The sequence below is a fragment of the Schistocerca serialis genome, unplaced genomic scaffold (assembly GCF_023864345.2).
Source record: "Schistocerca serialis cubense isolate TAMUIC-IGC-003099 unplaced genomic scaffold, iqSchSeri2.2 HiC_scaffold_1351, whole genome shotgun sequence".
In the NCBI taxonomy this organism is placed as follows: Eukaryota; Metazoa; Arthropoda; class Insecta; order Orthoptera; family Acrididae; genus Schistocerca; species Schistocerca serialis.
This window is the reverse complement of record NW_026047571.1, coordinates 5,253,689-5,276,027: the sequence shown is the minus strand read 5'-3', so window position 1 is coordinate 5,276,027 and position 22,339 is coordinate 5,253,689. Positions and strand designations below refer to the sequence as shown.

At 39.2% G+C, this 22,339-nt stretch overlaps 1 protein-coding gene across 1 annotated transcript; it reads right to left on the bottom strand.

Moving 5' to 3' along the window:
• Positions 1-1,199: 1,199 nt before the first annotated feature.
• LOC126440144 (uncharacterized) lies at positions 1,200-2,423 on the bottom strand. The gene has a single exon (XM_050090601.1). The coding sequence runs from the start codon at positions 2,421-2,423 to the stop codon at positions 1,200-1,202; it is 1,224 nt and encodes a 407-aa protein (XP_049946558.1).
• Positions 2,424-22,339: the final 19,916 nt, after the last annotated feature.

The following is a 22,339-nucleotide window of genomic DNA, read 5'->3' as shown; positions in this document are numbered from 1 at the left end:
TATCAACTGTTAAACAACAAAAGCTTGGTTTGTCTGCACATGATGATAAACGTTTTATACTGTCAGATAAGGTAAATACTTTAGCGTGGGGTCACTACCAACTGAAAAACAAAGAAAACTTGACAAACGTCTGACTAATTTTATTGTGTGTGTGTGTGTGTGCAATACTGTCATTCAGACAACTTCCATGTGAATTTGTAACTGATTTGTATACAGAAAATAACAAAACATTATATATTCATTGTAACTTTTTCTTTATTTACTGAGTGAAATTAAAAAAAAAACCACATACAATAATTGTTATTTTATTTCATCCGAAATTTTCTTTCTGCACTCTTTACAATTCTTTTTAATAGGAGGTGGTCCATCAATTTGACAACGTGCATTCACATTATAATGCTTGTAACAATGTTGATACTTAGAAATAAGAGCATCATTTTGAAACACTTGTGGTAAACTGTGAAATATATGAGAAAGATCACATAAAGAGGGTAACAACTGTTTAGGAAATAAGTAATAATCAATTGCATTTAGATTTTGACACTGTTGCACAGTAAGTTTCCTATAAATTCGAGAGAGCAGTTTACAAACATTTTTCGATTTAATCCACTCGAACAAGAAGTAAGCATCATCATCAGCAACAGAAGCAGCAGCATCAGCAGCAGCAGCAGCAGCACCTTTCTCTTTCTTATTAGCACAGTCCAATCCATAATCTTCCAATCGTAGCATTTCAACATCTTTATGAATAATAATAATTTGTTCTAGAATATTTAGGACGAGTGGACAGAGCAGATTTTTTGAATACACTAATGTTTTACAGTCACTGTTCTCTTTTAGCAATGAATCGAGTGAACAATTCAGTGCACTGAAAGAGGCCTCCATGTTATGAACTTGCAGTACACATTCACAACCATCACTTAAATTAGTCACTAACACTATCACTGGATGATTCTCGGACTTAGCGGTAATTATTATAACTTTGTTCATATTTCCTTCTCACAAGCTACTGGTGTGAGGGGGGAGCAAACAGGACAACAATGATCAAATGCTTGCACTTTTTTTTCCTCCTCTTATATATATATCTCTGAGTATGCCTTATGTGACCTGATTGGCTGGACGGGGAACAAATCCTCCTTACACAACATCTATTTTTTTTTTCTTCTTTCTTTCCAGCTTCCCATGTCTTTTCCCCTCCCATTCTATATCCGCGTACGCTTTGTGACTTGATTGGTTGATGGAGTCATTTCAATCACTGAATCATGAATGACCAGGCAGTAAGCTATTGTATTTTTAGCAAATGCTTCTTTTGTTTCTATTTCAATCTTCATGTCAACGACCGAAGATTTCAGTGTTTCGTCTTGATGAGAACAATCGATGAAAAATATAGGACAGTTCTGAAATTCAGTACGGTTCATGAGCGGGTTCCCTCTTCTTACACTGCTATCTCCATAATACAGCGATTGAAAATTGGCATACATTTCAAACGCCTGTGCAGTATTCTTCGTGTCAAAATCAACAGCAAAATTCTCCTCTGGGAATTTAGAAGAATTTAAATACACCTTCAAGTTTGATATGTTTATTTTGTCGAATACACTAGAGTCAGCAGTAATCAAATTTCTGTTTGACTGAAAAGCCAATATTACATACCTTGCTGTTTCAAGAGCTGTATTAAATTTAATTTGCCATGTCCATGAGTTAATTTCTGGCGCAATGCTTTCAACCAAATCCCAGTGACGAAAAGGTAGAGTCAAAGTGATATCATTTTTTAAGATATTCCACAGTGATATTTGTTGCTTTTCAGACACCTGAACATGCGGCATTTCCCAGTGAACTTTTTCCAACACAATTTTTGATTTAGTATCTGCTTTATCTGAGACAATACAGTTAATATCTTGCCTGCTACGAATCAGTATCAGTTCATGGCGAGCATTTAAAATAATCTTTTTGTAATCCTCTGCAAAGCCTAAGATCATTTTAAGCGGAATGCAAAAATTAAAACGACCATCATCATCGTCGACTAACTCTTTCAATTCGCCTCTTGCCCCCCATCCGGCATTTTGTAATGCATTTGCGTCACCTGGTGTAAAAGAAGCATATCCTTTCATTAATGTTGCAATTCCTGGATTACGTACATGATCGATAATTTGGTTATTGAGACGGTACTGAATATCCGAAAACAGATGAAGTGCACAGTTTTTTGTTAACTCAATATCAGTAGCTTTTCCCTTTCCCTCTGCATTGACAAGTCGTCCTTCTATATACAGCAGACTCTCGGAAGGAAGCAGGTAAGTGTTTTCATTTTGTATAACAATTGATATGGAATCGTTCTGAGCAAAAGCCGGTTGACCAAAAGGTTTATACTTATGATACTGCAGGCGACTAACCGAGTCATCGACGAGAATTTTTTCTCTTACATTCAACATTTTTTTTTTCCTTAGCTTCCTCCTCCTCCTCCTCCTCCTCCTCCTCCTCCTGTTTGATCACTGAAAGTCGGACGACTCGAATGAGAGTTTGCAGATGAAGGTATCAGTATTTATAGCACTCTGTATCCCAGTGACGACAGAATTTCTCTGTTGTGTGGAGTTAAAACATTTTTGACTTTTCTCTTCTTTGCTTTTCTTTTCCTCTTCTTCTTCTTCTCCTCCTCCTCCTCCTTGTTATTATTGCTCTCATTGTCAAGGTATCTTGTGTCCTTGCTTATGCAGGCATTCTGTTTGTATACGATACCCATTACCGTATTTTCCTCAAATGTAATCGCACAGTTATCTCTTCCCCGTCAAAATCAACAAGATTTCCCTCTTGATCTCTAATTGACACACTTAATTCTGAAACGTATCTTGCAACTACTGGCATATAAATGGGTGAATTCGGTGTTTCCACAATCTTATATCCTGGTGGTACAGCAGGCCAGAACTGATGCAATGTATGTGTAGGTTCCCCATTGTGAAATGAACCTCCTGAGATGTTACAGTCAACACACAAGACATTAACACTTTGAATGTTAACTGAATATTCGGCAGTCTTCAAGACTTTTTTATCCACTACAGTTTTTGCAAACCCTAAAACTGAACCTATGTTGTCTGGGAGATTAAAATCTATAGTAAGATTACTCCTAATCTGACATCGATTCAGTGTTTTATTGAAGGTAATATTTAATTGCAAGTCATGCTTTTTCTTATTTATCGAGTTATCACTGCTAACCTTCAAGTTGTACGCTTCAATTTCTTTCAATAATGCTGAAAAAATGTCGTGCAGTTCATATGTTCCATGTTTCAGACTAACTTTATCCAAAATTTCTACATCATTCAAATAGTTGTAGAAGTAGAGATTATTATTTAACGATGTAATATTGTGAATGGAATTATATGTAAAAAGGTTTAGCAGAGCAATTTCGTAAACATGTGAGGATAAATTCAATGCAGGATTGAAGAGAGCAGTTAGAAGTGATTCTTTACCCGTCAGACTTAACGTTATGCCGTGTTCAATGTCCATTGTTAGACTACAACTATACCCTGCAAGACTGTCTGTTTTATGTTGAATTCAGAAACCTTAAACATAAATGGCCACATCTCTGGCTGTTAAGTGACTGAAATGTATTGTAGTTATATTTTATCGTACAGTTTTTCAGATACCTTACTATTTCCGGAGGAGGTGGTAAATTTCCAAAGCTGTCGAAATAGTAGACAATTTTGCCTTCCTTTCTGTAAGCTACCCAGTGTGAACCTGGTTCCTCTTCAGTATTGAGATTAATAATTGCACACTCACAAGTGTTAGGTCTTGAAGGTAAAGTATCTCTCATAAAGACACCTCGAAAGTGTGCTATCTGCAGCTTTTTAGCATAGTGTTCTAAGTCAATGTTGGTAAGAGGTCTTGTAGGAAGACTGTTTATGGAGAACTTTTTTTTTTATTATTCCTTGTTCCATTTATACCGGCCAGATACAGACCGAATCCGTTTTTCCTGTATGGACCCAAGTACAGCCCTTTTCCATCACGCAAAGCAATTGCTTCAAGTACACGATGATGCCTCTGCATTTCAGCTAACTCCTTTCGAGCACTTTTCGCATCATTAACAGCTTTAGCAATTCCAGCAGCACCTCCGGCTAATCCTCCAAGTGCTGATAAAGCAGCAAATATTGGAATTAGAGGTATTATTCCACCTGTTTTGGGCACAGGTATTATACGTTCTCTGTCTAATAATTTCCCCACAGCTTTCGTCGGAGCAACCTGTGATGCGATTTTACGAGCCACTTTCACAACTGTCATCAGATTAGCACCAGGCTTCAAGTACTTAAGTCCACTTCGAACTTTTTTAATTACTTTGTTCAGTATATTACCACCTTTCTTTCGTCCAGAACTTTTCTTCTTCTTCTTCTTCTTCTTATTCAAACCCATACCCATTTTAACTTTAGCTTTCATTGCTCCAGTTACTGCCAGCGCAGCTAACTTTTCCTTCAAATTAGCGTCTTTTGCTTTTACTCTACTCCACGCTTTTCTAGCCAGAATTCTGTCTGCTTGATGTCTGTCAGGCAAACTGTCTGGATGAGTTGCGTAAGCTATGTCATGTTCTTTACACGCCTCATCTAGTGGATTGATACCGACATCGCCTCTTTTGAGTCTATCCTCTAACTTTGTGCCAGGACCACAGTAGGAGTAGCCAGGTATGTGAAGTTCAACAGGTAGTTTATTAATCATGCGGTTAAGCAGGGAACCACCACGTTTTTTTGTCCCTCTCTTATTCTTCCCCTTCCTCAACTTATTTTGCTTGTTGTTGTTGTTGTCGCGATGTTTCTTCATAGCTTGAGTGTTAACTAACGACTGGTCTGTTTGACACCCAGAATGCTCTATTATAACAGTATTTGTAAGATAGGAATTGTTTTTTTTCTCCAGACAAAATGGTGGTGCTTGTTACAAATCTGTCAGATTGGCCGAGTGGTTAAGGCGCTAGATTTAAGATCTTGTAGGAGGGAGCGTGGGTTCGAATCACATATCTGACAAATTTTTTTTTTTTTTTATAATCATGATCATTGCCCGAGTGATAAGTTTGCCACCTAGAGTGCTCTATTATAATAGTAATTGTAAGATACGTAGAGTCCTTAGTGTACTTAAAGATGCAATTCAGGAAACATGCACTTCAACTTCCTATTAGACCTATTGCTGAACACAGAAATGAACTGCAAAGGCAAGATCGTAGGCATGGTGATCTATTTCCTGATACGATTAGGTGTATTATTGCAGGTCCTTCCAATTGTGGAAAAACAAATGTGATTGTTAATCTTCTAATTCATGAAAATGGTCTCAAATTTAAGAATGTCTACGTATTTTCCAAATCGCTGCAACAATACAAATATAAATATTTGGAACAAATTTTTAAAAACCTGCATGATATTGGCTACTTTACATTTTCCAGTAAAGAAGATGTAATACCACCAGATCAAGCCCGACCACTTTCAGTTTTTATTTTCGACGACATTGCCTGCGACAAACAAGATCACATGAAAGCTTACTTTTCGATGGGTCGGCATTACGGTGTAGACAGTTTCTATTTGTGTCAGACATATAGCAAAATTCCTAAACAGTTAATCAGAGACAATGCTAATGTTATTGTTCTCTTTAAACAAGATGAGCGTAATTTAAAACATGTCTTCAGTGATCATGTTAATCCTGACATGACATTCAATGAATTTCTCGAAATGTGTAAACGAGCATGGAATGGGAATGCCTACGATTTTCTTGTTATTAGCAAAGATGATGAATTAAATAATGGTCGTTATCGTATAAACTTTGATAATTACATCTGTATTTAAAGCAACAGCTTGCCCCATTACAGATTATTACCATCATGGCTTCTGCACAGGTAACATCTTCGAATAACAGCAGTAGCAATACTCTATTGCTCGTACTAGATCCTCAATACAATAACGATGTTGCTAATAAAAAATATGTGGATTCGAAATTCCAGTCATACTCGAACATTATTACAAATCTTATCGATAAAGTAAATCAGCTATTTGAGAAACAAGTGAGTATCACCTCTTCATTTTCTTCTTCTTCTTCTTCTTCTGCCGGAGACTCGACACCGCGAAAACGAGTAAATGATGCAACAAACTCTAATACTGATGCTGCCTCCTCGAGCACTTTAATAACGAAATTTTTGCCGCAGATAACAGCTTTCTTTTCCTCCATATACACTACAAGTGCAGCAATTTATTTTAATAATAAGCGTTTAAGTGGATTACATGATCCTGCTGAAGATCATGATGCATGCACGAAAGTTTATGTGGATAATGCGGTGGAAAAACTGAACGCATTCGATGTAAGTGAGAGCTCACTTACGGTCAAGCACCGCAAAACCATCACTAACTTAGCTGATCCGCGAACTGATGATGATGCAGCAACGAAAAAATACGTAGACGACATCCGTAGAAGAATCGAAAATTCTGTGAAACGTGTGAAAGACAGAGTTGATTCTGCTGAGAAGACAAAGCCGAGGGCAATTGATGCAGTAAGTAAATCGTATGTCGATCTGTTGTTCCAAAAGCTGCAAAATCAGCTTAACGACTTCAGAGAGCTAAAAAACTCTTTACGTACATCTATGAATGCAGGAGTTGAAAACTTTTTAGACTTAATCAGTGTAACAGAACGAGTTTTAGACGTGCAAAATAAACGCATCACGAATGTGCGCGAGCCAATTTTAGACTCGGATGTTGCAACAAAAGGTTACGTTGAAAAAAATCGAATGTGTTCCATCATTTTTAGAATTGACAGCATCCCTTCAGGAGATCCCAATGAATCAGCTTACCTTTTACACAATGGTCAGTATGAGTATGTATTACCTTACACTGGTAAAGTTATTTTACGCTCTATTATGCCTGATATTGAAACAATTACCTTTGAATTGAATGAAAACAGTTACCAACTTTTGATGAATACGGAGATTGACGTACGTAAAGGAGACAGATTCAAGTTTCATAAAGCCTCGCATTTAACACTTGGAAATCGTCCACTTCATGCTGAATTTGAATATCGGGTTGTAAATTAAAGTGTAATTTATCTGAGCAGTTGCGTACTACAAAGCACTAGCAATTATCATCATGTTCCTCAATTTCCTAACAGACGTCAATGAGTGCACATCTTTCACGCCGGCATTAAAGACCTATATAGGAAATGGAGAAGGTGAGAAAAAAGGAAGTGCACTTTCCAAATGAAGCATGTACCTCAGTGCACATTTTAAATGATTGGGATTTTTCGGTATACAGAGAGGCTCGCATAGGACTTTGCTGGCAACGTGCCGCCATTGACAGTCTTCGATTCAAGCAACGTATAAAACAAATGTGTAAAATTATCTCACCAATCCTCGACGATGTGCATAGGCAGCGTGTGATAAACACATACTTTGAAACCTCTAAGTGAAGAAATTACTGTTATAAATTGAGATGTCTACGTAAATTTAGTTCAGATAGCGAGTGGGCAGTTTTGAGCTATAAACATGCTGCACGATTCGATTAAACGAAACATTAATATTAAAAAACTGATCGCTAAAGCTAGACAGAATATCCGTAGAAAGATGCTATCTCTACATAAAAGAGAAACTGAAACAAAATCTGTGCTGGAAAAGACATTTAAGCCCATTTCACAACCACTAAAGGAACTGATTCACCGATTTCCGGCGAGAGAAAACAATAGCAATTCTGCAGCTAGATGTCAAGACAAAATCAACGGCTGTGACATTAATGAAAAATATGATGACGATGATGATGATATGGAGAAAAAGAAAAAAACGAAAAGTAGCAGAAAAATACAAGAGTTGCGTATAGCAGAAAATGCAGCTGGTCAACTGGCGGCTTCGTACTTTAATAAACCTATAGACAAAACGCGCGACACCGTGTACGGCGTAAGATTTGATCCATTATCAAGTGAATGGATGATTGGAAACTCACCAGTGGAAGTTGATGAAAATGACTTAATAATACACAACGTAAGATATCCTGGAACTAGAGGGCTATACAGTTTATTGTTCAAAATCAAGCCTAAGACTTACACGAGCCGTGATCTTCAAAATTATGCAAAAATTCTGAAGGCAACCAATGCCTTCAGACAACAATACCTCGCCTTCAAGCCTGTAAATGCAAACAAAGGATATAAGTATACACGCATCATAAAGCCATTAATTGGAATACTTGAGGGTCCAAAACGTCGTACTGCAGCAGCAGCGGCAGCAACTGCAACGGTTTCCCTAACATCTGCAGAAAAAGACCGTGAAGAGGATAATAATAGAAGCGAGGATGACGATAGTGATGATGACATTGTTGAGGAATTCAAAATTGGTAAAGCAGCGAAAATAAAAAGTAAAATACGTACAGGAAAGGGAATTACCTCTGTACGTGGAGTAAACAGAGAAGATGAAGAACAAGAAGTAAAAATTGACTGGAAAGACTATTCAAACAAATCACATGTTGACTACATTCACTGGAATAACCCAAACGAACTTGTTGAACGTCTAGTTTTTCTCCTTGCATCAAAAACAGCTGGCAACAACTCACACGACAATGAAATTATTTCAATAGAGGAAGAACTCCGAGAAGCTTCAATTATTGCTTAACATAAAAGAATTAAAAAAAAAAACTAATCTAGCAGTGCTTAAAACTTTGTATATTCATATCAACTGAATAAATAAACATTTTCACTTCAAACTTTTTTTTTGTGGTTTCCTCTTTTATTTCTCATATCCTTCACAAAGAAACAAATCTAAGTATATTTGATTACAGAGAAAACTGTAATTGTAAACTGTGTGTATGTGTGTGTGTGTGTGTGTGTGTGTGTGTGTGTGTGTGTGTGTGTGTGTGTGTGAATGTGTGTGTGTGTGTGTGTGTGTGTGTGTGTGTGTGTGTGTGTGTGTGCGCACGTGCGTAACATCTGCACTGGAGAGCTGCCGGAGCAAGCAGCGAGCAGTAGTGACGTCACGTATGGGTACGGTGCTAAGGACGGTACGTATACGTCCTCAAAGTGTTCCAGAAGCCCCATATACTATCTACTTTCGGTTCATGCAAAATCTTAAGGTCCTAGGTCAACTACAAGGCAGCAAAAGCAGCCACAAACTGAATTTTCAAAAACTAAAACTTGAATTTCTGTGCCTCTTTCTTGGTGACTGCAACAACTTAGAAGCTTCTACTTCGTACAGAGTGGTGCGACCGCAAACGTCATCACGCGGCATTAGTTGCCAGACGATAAATGTAAACGTTTCTGAGAGTAATGCGTCCAATGTGAAGATTTTCAGTTACGTCATTTCCAAAACAAATGTTGAAAACGTTATGTTTTCTGCGGTTTTTACTACGAATTACCACTTCTCACTTTTTCTCGTGTAATGTGGCTGCCAGAGTCGGGTCATGCAAAATCTTAAGGTCCTAGGTCAACTACAAAGCAGCAAAAGCAGCCAAAAACTGAATTTTCAGAAACTAAAACTTGAATTTCTGTGCCTCTTTCTTGGTGACTACAACAACTTAGAGGCTTCTACTTCGTACAGAGTGGTGCGACCGCAAACGTCATCACGCTGCATTAGTTGCCAGACGATAAATGTAAACGTTTCTGAGAGTAATGCGTCCAATGTGAAGATTTTCAGTTACGTCGATACGAAAACAAATGTTGAAAACGTTATGTTTTCTGCGGTTTTTACTACGAATTACCACTTCTCGCTTTTTCTCGTGTAATGTGGCTGCCAGAGTTCGGTTCATGCAAAATCTTAAGGTCCTAGGTCAACTACAAGGCAGCAAAAGCAGCCAAAAACTGAATTTTCAAAAACTAAAACTTGAATTTCTGTGCCTCTTTCTTGGTGACTGCAACAACTTAGAAGCTTCTACTTCGTACAGAGTGGTGCGACCGCAAACGTCATCACGCTGCATTAGTTGCCAGACGATAAATGTAAACGTTTCTGAGAGTAATGCGTCCAATGTGAAGATTTTCAGTTACGTCATTTCGAAAACAAATGTTGAAAACGTTATGTTTTCTGCGGTTTTTACTACGAATTACCACTTCTCGCTTTTTCTCGTATAATGTGGCTGCCAGAGTTCGGTTCATGCAAAATCTTAAGGTCCTAGGTCAACTACAAGGCAGCAAAAGCAGCCAAAAACTGAATTTTCAAAAACTAAAACTTGAATTTCTGTGCCTCTTTCTTGGTGACTGCAACAACTTAGAAGCTTCTACTTCGTACAGAGTGGTGCGACCGCAAACGTCATCACGCTGCATTAGTTGCCAGACGATAAATGTAAACGTTTCTGAGAGTAATGAGTCCAATGTGAAGATTTTCAGTTACGTCATTTCGAAAACAAATGTTGAAAACATTATGTTTTCTGCGGTTTTTACTACGAATTACCACTTCTCGCTTTTTCTCGTGTAATGTGGCTGCCAGAGTTCGGTTCATGCAAAATCTTAAGGTCCTAGGTCAACTACAAGGCAGCAAAAGCAGCCAAAAACTGAATTTTCAAAAACTAAAACTTGAATTTCTGTGCCACTTTCTTGGTGACTGCAGCAACTTAGAAGCTTCTACTTCATACACAGTGGTGGGACCGCAAACGTCATCACGCGGCATTAGTTGCCAGACGATAAATGTAAACGTTTCTGAGAGTAATGCGTCCAATGTGAAGATTTTCAGTTACGTCGATACGAAAAGAAATGTTGAAAACGTTATGTTTTCTGCGGTTTTTACTACGAATTACCACTTCTCGCTTTTTGTCGTGTAATGTGGCTGCCAGAGTTCGGTTCATGCAAAATCTTAAGGTCCTAGGTCAACTACAAGGCAGCAAAAGCAGCCAAAAACTGAATTTTCAAAAACTAAAACTTGAATTTCTGTGCCTCTTTCTTGGTGACTGCTACAACTTAGAAGCTTCTACTTCGTACAGAGTGGTGCGACGGCAAACGTCATCACGCGGCATTAGTTGCCAGACGATATATGTAAACGTTTCTGAGAGTAATGCGTCCAATGTGAAGATTTTCAGTTACGTCACTTCAAAAACAAATGTTTAAAACGTTATGTTTTCTGCGGTTTTTACTACGAATTACCACTTCTCGCTTTTTCTCGTGTAATGTGGCTGCCAGAGTTCGGTTCATGCAAAATCTTAGGGTCCTAGGTCAATTACAAGGCAGCAAAAGCAGCCAAAAACTGAATTTTCAAAAACTAAAACTTGAATTTCTGTGCCTCTTTCTTGGTGACTGCAACAACTTAGAAGCTTCTACTTCGTACAGAGTGGTGCGACCGCAAACGTCATCACGCGGCATTAGTTGCCAGACGATAAATGTAAACGTTTCTGAGAGTAATGCGTCCAATGTGAAGATTTTCCGTTACGTCATTTCGAAAAGAAATGTTGAAAACGTTATGTTTTCTGCGGTTTTTACTACGAATTACCACTTCTCGCTTTTTCTCGTGTAATGTGGCTGCCAGAGTTCGGTTCATGCAAAATCTCAAGGTGCTAGGTCAACTACAAAGCAGCAAAAGCAGCCAAAAACCGAATTTACAAAAACTAATACTTGCATTTCTGTGCCTCTTTCTGGGTGACTGCAACAACTTAGAAGCTTCTACTTCGTACAGAGTGGTGCGACCGCAAACGTCATCACGCTGCATTAGGTGCCAGACGATAAATGTAAACGTTTCTGAGAGTAATGCGTCCAATGTGAAGATTTTCAGTTACGTCATTTCGAAAACAAATATTGAAAACGTTATGTTTTCTGCGGTTTTTACAATGAATTACCACTTCTCGCTTTTTCTCGTGTAATGTGGCTGCCAGAGTTCGGTTCATGCAAAATCTTAAGGTCCTAGGTCAACTACAAGGCAGCAAAAGCAGCCAAAAACTGAATTTTCAAAAACTAAAACTTGAATTTCTGTGCCTCTTTCTTGGTGACTGCAACAACTTAGAAGCTTCTACTTCGTACAGAGTGGTGCGACCGCAAACGTCATCACGCTGCATTAGTTGCCAGACGATAAATGTAAACGTTTCTGAGAGTAATGCGTCCAATGTGAAGATTTTCAGTTACGTCGATACGAAAACAAATGTTGAAAACGTTATGTTTTCTGCGGTTTTACTACGAATTACCACTTCTCGCTTTTTCTCGTGTAATGTGGCTGCCAGAGTTCGGTTCATGCAAAATCTTAAGGTCCTAGGTCAATTACAAGGCAGCAAACGCAGCCAAAAACTGAATTTTCAAAAACTAAAACTTGAATTTCTGTGCCTCTTTCTTGGTGACTGCAACAACTTAGAAGCTTCTACTTCGTACAGAGTGGTGCGACCGCAAACGTCATCACGCGGCATTAGTTGCCAGACGATAAATGTAAACGTTTCTGAGAGTAATGCATCCAATGTGAAGATTTCCCGTTACGTCATTTCGAAAAGAAATGTTGAAAACGTTATGTTTTCTACGGTTTTTACTACGAATTACCACTTCTCGCCTTTTCTCGTGTAATGTGGCTGCCAGAGTTCGGTTCATGCAAAATCTTAAGGTCCTAGGTCAACTACAAGGCAGCAAAAGCAGCCAAAAACTGAATTTTCAAAAACTAAAACTTGAATTTCTGTGCCTCTTTCTTGGTGACTGCAACAACTTAGAAGCTTCTACTTCGTACAGAGTGGTGCGACCGCAAACGTCATCACGCGGCATTAGTTGCCAGACGATAAATGTAAACGTTTCTGAGAGTAATGCGTCCAATGTGAAGATTTTCAGTTACGTCGATACGAAAACAAATGCTGAAAACGTTATGTTTTCTGCGGTTTTTACTACGAATTACCACTTCTCGCTTTTTATCGTGTAATGTGGCTGCCAGAGTTCGGTTCATGCAAAATATCAAGGTCCTAGGTCAACAACAAAGCAGCAAAAGCAGCCAAAAACCGAATTTTCAAAAACTAATACTTGAATTTCTGTGCCTCTTTCTTGGTGACTGCAACAACTTAGAAGCTTCTACTTCGTACAGAGTGGTGCGACCGCAAACGTCATCACGCTGCATTAGGTGCCAGACGATAAATGTAAACGTTTCTGAGAGTAATGCGTCCAATGTGAAGATTATCAGTTACGTCATTTCGAAAACAAATATTGAAAACGTTATGTTTTCTGCGGTTTTTACAACGAATTACCACTTCTCGCTTTTTCTCGTGTAATGTGGCTGCCAGAGTTCGGTTCATGCAAAATCTTAAGGTCCTAGGTCAACTACAAGGCAGCAAAAGCAGCCAAAAACTGAATTTTCAAAAACTAAAACTTGAATTTCTGTGCCTCTTTCTTGGTGACTGCAACAAATTAAAAGCTTCTACTTCGTACAGAGTGGTGCGACCGCAAAAGTCATCACGCGGCATTAGTTGCCAGACGATAAATGTAAACGTTTCTGAGAGTAATGAGTCCAATGTGAAGATTTTCAGTTACGTCATTTCGAAAACAAATGTTGAAAACGTTATGTTTTCTGCGGTTTTTACTACGAATTACCACTTCTCGCTTTTTCTCGTGTAATGTGGCTGCCAGAGTTCGGTTCATGCAAAATCTTAAGGTCCTAGGTCAACTACAAGGCAGCAAAAGCAGCCAAAAACTGAATTTTCAAAAACTAAAACTTGAATTTCTGTGCCTCTTTCTTGGTGACTGCAACAACTTAGAAGCTTCTACTTCGTACAGAGTGGTGCGACCGCAAACGTCATCACGCGGCATTAGTTGCCAGACGATAAATGTAAACGTTTCTGAGAGTAATGCGTCCAATGTGAAGATTTTCAGTTACATCATTTCGAAAACAAATGTTGAAAACGTTATGTTTTCTGCGGTTTTCACTACGAATTACCACTTCTCGCTTTTTCTCGTGTAATGTGGCTGCCAGAGTTCGGTTCATGCAAAATCTTAAGGTCCTAGGTCAACTACAAGGCAGCAAAAGCAGCCAAAAACTGAATTTTCAAAAACTAAAACTTGAATTTCTGTGCCTCTTTCTTGGTGACTGCAACAACTTAGAAGCTTCTACTTCGTGCAGAGTGGTGCGACCGCAAACGTCATCACGCGGCATTAGTTGCCAGACGATAAATGTAAACGTTTCTGAGAGTAATGCGTCCAATGTGAAGATTTTCAGTTACGTCATTTCGAAAACAAATGTTGAAAACATTATGTTTTCTGCGGTTTTTACTACGAATTACCACTTCTCGCTTTTTCTCGTGTAATGTGGCTGCCAGAGTTCGGTTCATGCAAAATCTTAAGTTCCTAGGTATACTACAAGGCAGCAAAAGCAGCCAAAACTGAATTTTCAAAAACTAAAACTTGAATTTCTGTGCCTCTTTCTTGGTGACTGCAACAACTTAGAAGCTTCTACTTCGTACAGAGTGGTGCGACCGCAAACGTCATCACGCGGCATTAGTTGCCAGACGATAAATGTAAACGTTTCTGAGAGTAATGCGTCCAATGTGAAGATTTTCAGTTACGTCATTTCGAAAACAAATGTTGAAAACGTTATGTTTTCTGCGGTTTTTACTACGAATTACCACTTCTCGCTTTTTCTCGTGTAATGTGGCTGCCAGAGTTCGGTTCATGCAAAATCTTAGGGTCCTAGGTCAACTACAAGGCAGCAAAAGCAGCCAAAAACTGAATTTTCAAAAACTAAAACTTGAATTTCTGTGCCTCTTTCTTGGTGACTGCAACAACTTAGAAGCTTCTACTTCGTACAGAGTGGTGCGACCGCAAACGTCATCACGCTGCATTAGTTGCCAGACGATAAATGTAAACGTTTCTGAGAGTAATGCGTCCAACGTGAAGATTTTCAGTTACGTCATTTCGAAAACAAATGTTGAAAACCTTATGTTTTCTGCGGTTTTTACCACGAATTACTACTTCTCGCTTTTTCTCGTGAAATGTGGCTGCCAGAGGTCGGTTCATGCAAAATCTTAAGGTCCTAGGTCAACTACAAGGCAGCAAAAGCAGCCAAAAACTGAATTTTCAAAAACTAAAACTTGAATTTCTGTGCCTCTTTCTTGGTGACTGCAACAACGTAGAAGCTTCTACTTCGTACAGAGTGGTGCGACCGCAAACGTCATCACGCTGCATTAGTTGCCAGACGATAAATGTAAACGTTTCTGAGAGTAATGCGTCCAATGTGAAGATTTTCAGTTACGTCATTTCGAAAACAAATGTTGAAAACATTATGTTTTCTGCGGTTTTTACTACGAATTACCACTTCTCGCTTTTTCTCGTGTAATGTGGCTGCCAGAGTTCGGTTCATGCAAAATCTTAAGGTCCTAGGTCAACTACAAGGCAGCAAAAGCAGCCAAAAACTGAATTTTCAAAAACTAAAACTTGAATTTCTGTGCCACTTTCTTGGTGACTGCAGCAACTTAGAAGCTTCTACTTCATACAGAGTGGTGCGACCGCAAACGTCATCACGCGGCATTAGTTGCCAGACGATAAATGTAAACGTTTCTGAGAGTAATGCGTCCAATGTGAAGATTTTCAGTTACGTCGATACGAAAAGAAATGTTGAAAACGTTATGTTTTCTGCGGTTTTTACTACGAATTACCACTTCTCGCTTTTTGTCGTGTAATGTGGCTGCCAGAGTTCGGTTCATGCAAAATCTTAAGGTCCTAGGTCAACTACAAGGCAGCAAAAGCAGCCAAAAACTGAATTTTCAAAAACTAAAACTTGAATTTCTGTGCCTCTTTCTTGGTGACTGCAACAACTTAGAAGCTTCTACTTCGTACAGAGTGGTGCGACCGCAAACGTCATCACGCGGCATTAGTTGTCAGACGATATATGTAAACGTTTCTGAGAGTAATGCGTCCAATGTGAAGATTTTCAGTTACGTCATTTCAAAAACAAATGTTTAAAACGTTATGTTTTCTGCGGTTTTTACTACGAATTACCACTTCTCGCTTTTTCTCGTGTAATGTGGCTGCCAGAGTTCGGTTCATGCAAAATCTTAAGGTCCTAGGTCAACTACAAGGCAGCAAAAGCAGCCAAAAACTGAATTTTCAAAAACTAAAACTTGAATTTCTGTGCCTCTTTCTTGGTGACTGCAACAACTTAGAAGCTTCTACTTCGTACAGAGTGGTGCGACCGCAAACGTCATCACGCGGCATTAGTTGCCAGACGATAAATGTAAACGTTTCTGAGAGTAATGCGTCCAATGTGAAGATTTTCAGTTACGTCGATACGAAAACAAATGTTGAAAACGTTATGTTTTCTGCGGTATTTACTACGAATTACCACTTCTCGCTTTTTCTCGTGTAATGTGGCTGCCAGAGTTCGGTTCATGCAAAATCTTAAGGTCCTAGGTCAACTACAAGGCAGCAAAAGCAGCCAAAAACTGAATTTTCAAAAACTAAAACTTGAATTTCTGTGCCTCTTTCTTGGTGACTGCAACAACTTAGAAGCTTCTACTTCGTACAGAGTGGTGCGACCGCAAACGTCATCACGCTGCATTAGTTGCCAGACGATAAATGTAAACGTTTCTGAGAGTAATGCGTCCAACGTGAAGATTTTCAGTTACGTCATTTCGAAAACAAATGTTGAAAACGTTATGTTTTCTGCGGTTTTTACTACGAATTACCACTTCTCGCTTTTTCTCGTGAAATGTGGCTGCCAGAGGTCGGTTAATGCAAAATCTTAAGGTCCTAGGTCAACTACAAGGCAGCAAAAGCAGCCAAAAACTGAATTTTCAAAAACTAAAACTTTAATTTCTGTGCCTCTTTCTTGGTGACTGCAACAACGTAGAAGCTTCTACTTCGTACAGAGTGGTGCGACCGCAAACGTCATCACGCTGCATTAGTTGCCAGACGATAAATGTAAACGTTTCTGAGAGTAATGCGTCCAACGTGAAGATTTTCAGTTACGTCGATACGAAAACAAATGTTGAAAACGTTATGTTTTCTGCGGTTTTTACTACGAATTACCACTTCTCGCTTTTTCACGTGTAATGTGGCTGCCAGGGTTCGGTTCATGCAAAATCTTAAGGTCCTAGGTCAACTACAAGGCAGCAAAAGCAGCCAAAAACTGAATTTTCAAAAACTAAAACTTGAATTTCTGTGCCTCTTTCTTGGTGACTGCAACAACGTAGAAGCTTCTACTTCGTACAGAGTGGTGCGACCGCAAACGTCATCACGCTGCATTAGTTGCCAGACGATAAATGTAAACGTTTCTGAGAGTAATGCGTCCAATGTGAAGATTTTCAGTTACGTCATTTCGAAAACAAATGTTGAAAACGTTATGTTTTCTGCGGTTTTTACTACGAATTACCACTTCTCGCTTTTTCACGTGTAATGTGGCTGCCAGGGTTCGGTTCATGCAAAATCTTAAGGTCCTAGGTCAACTTCAAGGCAGCAAAAGCAGCCAAAAACTGAATTTTCAAAAACTAAAACTTGAATTTCTGTGCCTCTTTCTTGGTGACTGCAAACACTTAGAAGCTTCTACTTCGTACAGAGTGGTGCGACCGCAAACGTCATCACGCTGCATTAGTTGCCAGACGATAAATGTAAACGTTTCTGAGAGTAATGCGTCCAATGTGAAGATTTTCAGTTACGTCATTTCGAAAACAAATGTTGAAAACATTATGTTTTCTGCGGTTTTTACTACGAATTACCACTTCTTGCTTTTTCTCGTGTAATGTGGCTGCCAGAGTTCGGTTCATGCAAAATCTTAAGGTCCTAGGTCAACTACAAGGCAGCAAAAGCAGCCAAAAACTGAATTTTCAAAAACTAAAACTTGAATTTCTGTGCCACTTTCTTGGTGACTGCAGCAACTTAGAAGCTTCTACTTCATACAGAGTGGTGCGACCGCAAACGTCATCACGCGGCATTAGTTGCCAGACGATAAATGTAAACGTTTCTGAGAGTAATGCGTCCAATGTGAAGATTTTCAGTTACGTCGATACGAAAAGAAATGTTGAAAATGTTATGTTTTCTGCGGTTTTTACTACGAATTACCACTTCTCGCTTTTTGTCGTGTAATGTGGCTGCCAGAGTTCGGTTCATGCAAAATCTTAAGGTCCTAGGTCAACTACAAGGCAGCAAAAGCAGCCAAAAACTGAATTTTCAAAAACTAAAACTTGAATTTCTGTGCCTCTTTCTTGGTGACTGAAACAACTTAGAAGCTTCTACTTCGTACAGAGTGGTGCGACCGCAAACTTCATCACGCGGCATTAGTTGTCAGACGATATATGTAAACGTTTCTGAGAGTAATGCGTCCAATGTGAAGATTTTCAGTTACGTCATTTCAAAAACAAATGTTTAAAACGTTATGTTTTCTGCGGTTTTTACTACGAATTACCACTTCTCGCTTTTTCTCGTGTAATGTGGCTGCCAGAGTTCGGTTCATGCAAAATCTTAAGGTCCTAGGTCAACTACAAGGCAGCAAAAGCAGCCAAAAACTGAATTTTCAAAAACTAAAACTTGAATTTCTGTGCCTCTTTCTTGGTGACTGCAACAACTTAGAAGCTTCTACTTCGTACAGAGTGGTGCGACCGCAAACGTCATCACGCGGCATTAGTTGCCAGACGATAAATGTAAACGTTTCTGAGAGTAATGCGTCCAATGTGAAGATTTTCAGTTACGTCGATACGAAAACAAATGTTGAAAACGTTATGTTTTCTGCGGTTTTTACTACGAATTACCACTTCTCGCTTTTTCTCGTGTAATGTGGCTGCCAGAGTTCGGTTCATGCAAAATCTCAAGGTGCTAGGTCAACTACAAAGCAGCAAAAGCAGCCAAAAACCGAATTTACAAAAACTAATACTTGAATTTCTGTGCCTCTTTCTGGGTGACTGCAACAACTTAGAAGCTTCTACTTCGTACAGAGTGGTGCGACCGCAAACGTCATCACGCTGCATTAGGTGCCAGACGATAAATGTAAACGTTTCTGAGAGTAATGCGTCCAATGTGAAGATTTTCAGTTACGTCATTTCGAAAACAAATATTGAAAACGTTATGTTTTCTGCGGTTTTTACAATGAATTACCACTTCTCGCTTTTTCTATTGTAATGTGGCTGCCAGAGTTCGGTTCATGCAAAATCTTAAGGTCCTAGGTCAACTACAAGGCAGCAAAAGCAGCCACAAACTGAATTTTCAAAAACTAAAACTTGAATTTCTGTGCCTCTTTCTTGGTGACTGCAACAACTTAGAAGCTTCTACTTCGTACAGAGTGGTGCGACCGCAAACGTCATCACGCTGCATTAGTTGCCAGACGATAAATGTAAACGTTTCTGAGAGTAATGCGTCCAATGTGAAGATTTTCAGTTACGTCGATACGAAAACAAATGTTGAAAACGTTATGTTTTCTGCGGTTTTACTACGAATTACCACTTCTCGCTTTTTCTCGTGTAATGTGGCTGCCAGAGTTCGGTTCATGCAAAATCTTAAGGTCCTAGGTCAATTACAAGGCAGCAAACGCAGCCAAAAACTGAATTTTCAAAAACTAAAACTTGAATTTCTGTGCCTCTTTCTTGGTGACTGCAACAACTTAGAAGCTTCTACTTCGTACAGAGTGGTGCGACCGCAAACGTCATCACGCTGCATTAGTTGCCAGACGATAAATGTAAACGTTTCTGAGAGTAATGCGTCCAATGTGAAGATTTTCAGTTACGTCATTTCGAAAACAAATGTTGAAAACGTTATGTTTTCTGCGGTTTTTACTACGAATTACCACTTCTCGCTTTTTCTCGTGTAATGTGGCTGCCAGGGTTCGGTTCATGCAAAATCTTAAGTTCCTAGGTCAACTACAAGGCAGCAAAAGCAGCCTAAAACTGAATTTTCAAAAACTAAAACTTGACTTTCTGTGCCTCTTTCTTGGTGACTGCAACAACTTAGAAGCTTCTACTTCGTACAGACTGGTGCGACCGCAAACGTCATCACGCGGCATTAGTTGCCAGACGATAAATGTAAACGTTTCTGAGAGTAATGCGTCCAATGTGAAGATTTTCAGTTACGTCGATACGAAAACAAATGCTGAAAACGTTATGTTTTCTGCGGTTTTTACTACGAATTACCACTTCTCGCTTTTTCTCGTGGAATGTGGCTGCCAGAGTTCGGTTCATGCAAAATATCAAGGTCCTAGGTCAACAACAAAGCAGCAAAAGCAGCCAAAAACCGAATTTTCAAAAACTAATACTTGAATTTCTGTGCCTCTTTCTTGGTGACTGCAACAACTTAGAAGCTTCTACTTCGTACAGAGTGGTGCGACCGCAAACTTCATCACGCGGCATTAGTTGTCAGACGATATATGTAAACGTTTCTGAGAGTAATGCGTCCAATGTGAAGATTTTCAGTTACGTCATTTCAAAAACAAATGTTTAAAACGTTATGTTTTCTGCGGTTTTTACTACGAATTACCACTTCTCGCTTTTTCTCGTGTAATGTGGCTGCCAGAGTTCGGTTCATGCAAAATCTTAAGGTCCTAGGTCAACTACAAGGCAGCAAAAGCAGCCAAAAACTGAATTTTCAAAAACTAAAACTTGAATTTCTGTGCCTCTTTCTTGGTGACTGCAACAACTTAGAAGCTTCTACTTCGTACAGAGTGGTGCGACCGCAAACGTCATCACGCGGCATTAGTTGCCAGACGATAAATGTAAACGTTTCTGAGAGTAATGCGTCCAATGTGAAGATTTTCAGTTACGTCGATACGAAAACAAATGTTGAAAACATTATGTTTTCTGCGGTTTTTACTACGAATTACCACTTCTCGCTTTTTCTCGTGTAATGTGGCTGCCAGAGTTCGGTTCATGCAAAATCTTAAGGTCCTAGGTCAACTACAAGGCAGCAAAAGCAGCCAAAAACTGAATTTTCAAAAACTAAAACTTGAATTTCTGTGCCACTTTCTTGGTGACTGCAGCAACTTAGAAGCTTCTACTTCATACAGAGTGGTGCGACCGCAAACGTCATCACGCGGCATTAGTTGCCAGACGATAAATGTAAACGTTTCTGAGAGTAATGCGTCCAATGTGAAGATTTTCAGTTACGTCGATACGAAAAGAAATGTTGAAAACGTTATGTTTTCTGCGGTTTTTACTACGAATTACCACTTCTCGCTTTTTGTCGTGTAATGTGGCTGCCAGAGTTCGGTTCATGCAAAATCTTAAGGTCCTAGGTCAACTACAAGGCAGCAAAAGCAGCCAAAAACTGAATTTTCAAAAACTAAAACTTGAATTTCTGTGCCTCTTTCTTGGTGACTGCAACAACTTAGAAGCTTCTACTTCGTACAGAGTGGTGCGACCGCAAACGTCATCACGCGGCATTAGTTGTCAGACGATATATGTAAACGTTTCTGAGAGTAATGCGTCCAATGTGAAGATTTTCAGTTACGTCATTTCAAAAACAAATGTTTAAAACGTTATGTTTTCTGCGGTTTTTACTACGAATTACCACTTCTCGCTTTTTCTCGTGTAATGTGGCTGCCAGAGTTCGGTTCATGCAAAATCTTAAGGTCCTAGGTCAACTACAAGGCAGCAAAAGCAGCCAAAAACTGAATTTTCAAAAACTAAAACTTGAATTTCTGTGCCTCTTTCTTGGTGACTGCAACAACTTAGAAGCTTCTACTTCGTACAGAGTGGTGCGACCGCAAACGTCATCACGCGGCATTAGTTGCCAGACGATAAATGTAAACGTTTCTGAGAGTAATGCGTCCAATGTGAAGATTTTCAGTTACGTCGATACGAAAACAAATGTTGAAAACGTTATGTTTTCTGCGGTTTTTACTACGAATTACCACTTCTCGCTTTTTCTCGTGTAATGTGGCTGCCAGAGTTCGGTTCATGCAAAATCTTAAGGTCCTAGGTCAACTACAAGGCAGCAAAAGCAGCCAAAAACTGAATTTTCAAAAACTAAAACTTGAATTTCTGTGCCTCTTTCTTGGTGACTGCAACAACTTAGAAGCTTCTACTTCGTACAGAGTGGTGCGACCGCAAACGTCATCACGCTGCATTAGTTGCCAGACGATAAATGTAAACGTTTCTGAGAGTAATGCGTCCAACGTGAAGATTTTCAGTTACGTCATTTCGAAAACAAATTTTGAAAACGTTATGTTTTCTGCGGTTTTTACTACGAATTACCACTTCTCGCTTTTTCTCGTGAAATGTGGCTGCCAGAGGTCGGTTAATGCAAAATCTTAAGGTCCTAGGTCAACTACAAGGCAGCAAAAGCAGCCAAAAACTGAATTTTCAAAAACTAAAACTTGAATTTCTGTGCCTCTTTCTTGGTGACTGCAACAACGTAGAAGCTTCTACTTCGTACAGAGTGGTGCGACCGCAAACGTCATCACGCTGCATTAGTTGCCAGACGATAAATGTAAACGTTTCTGAGAGTAATGCGTCCAATGTGAAGATTTTCAGTTACGTCATTTCGAAAACAAATGTTGAAAACGTTA

Coding starts and splice junctions, on each gene's coding strand:
- LOC126440144 (XM_050090601.1), bottom strand. CDS start 2,423: ATGTTGAATGTAAGAGAAAAAATTCTCGTCGATGACTCGGTTAGTCGC.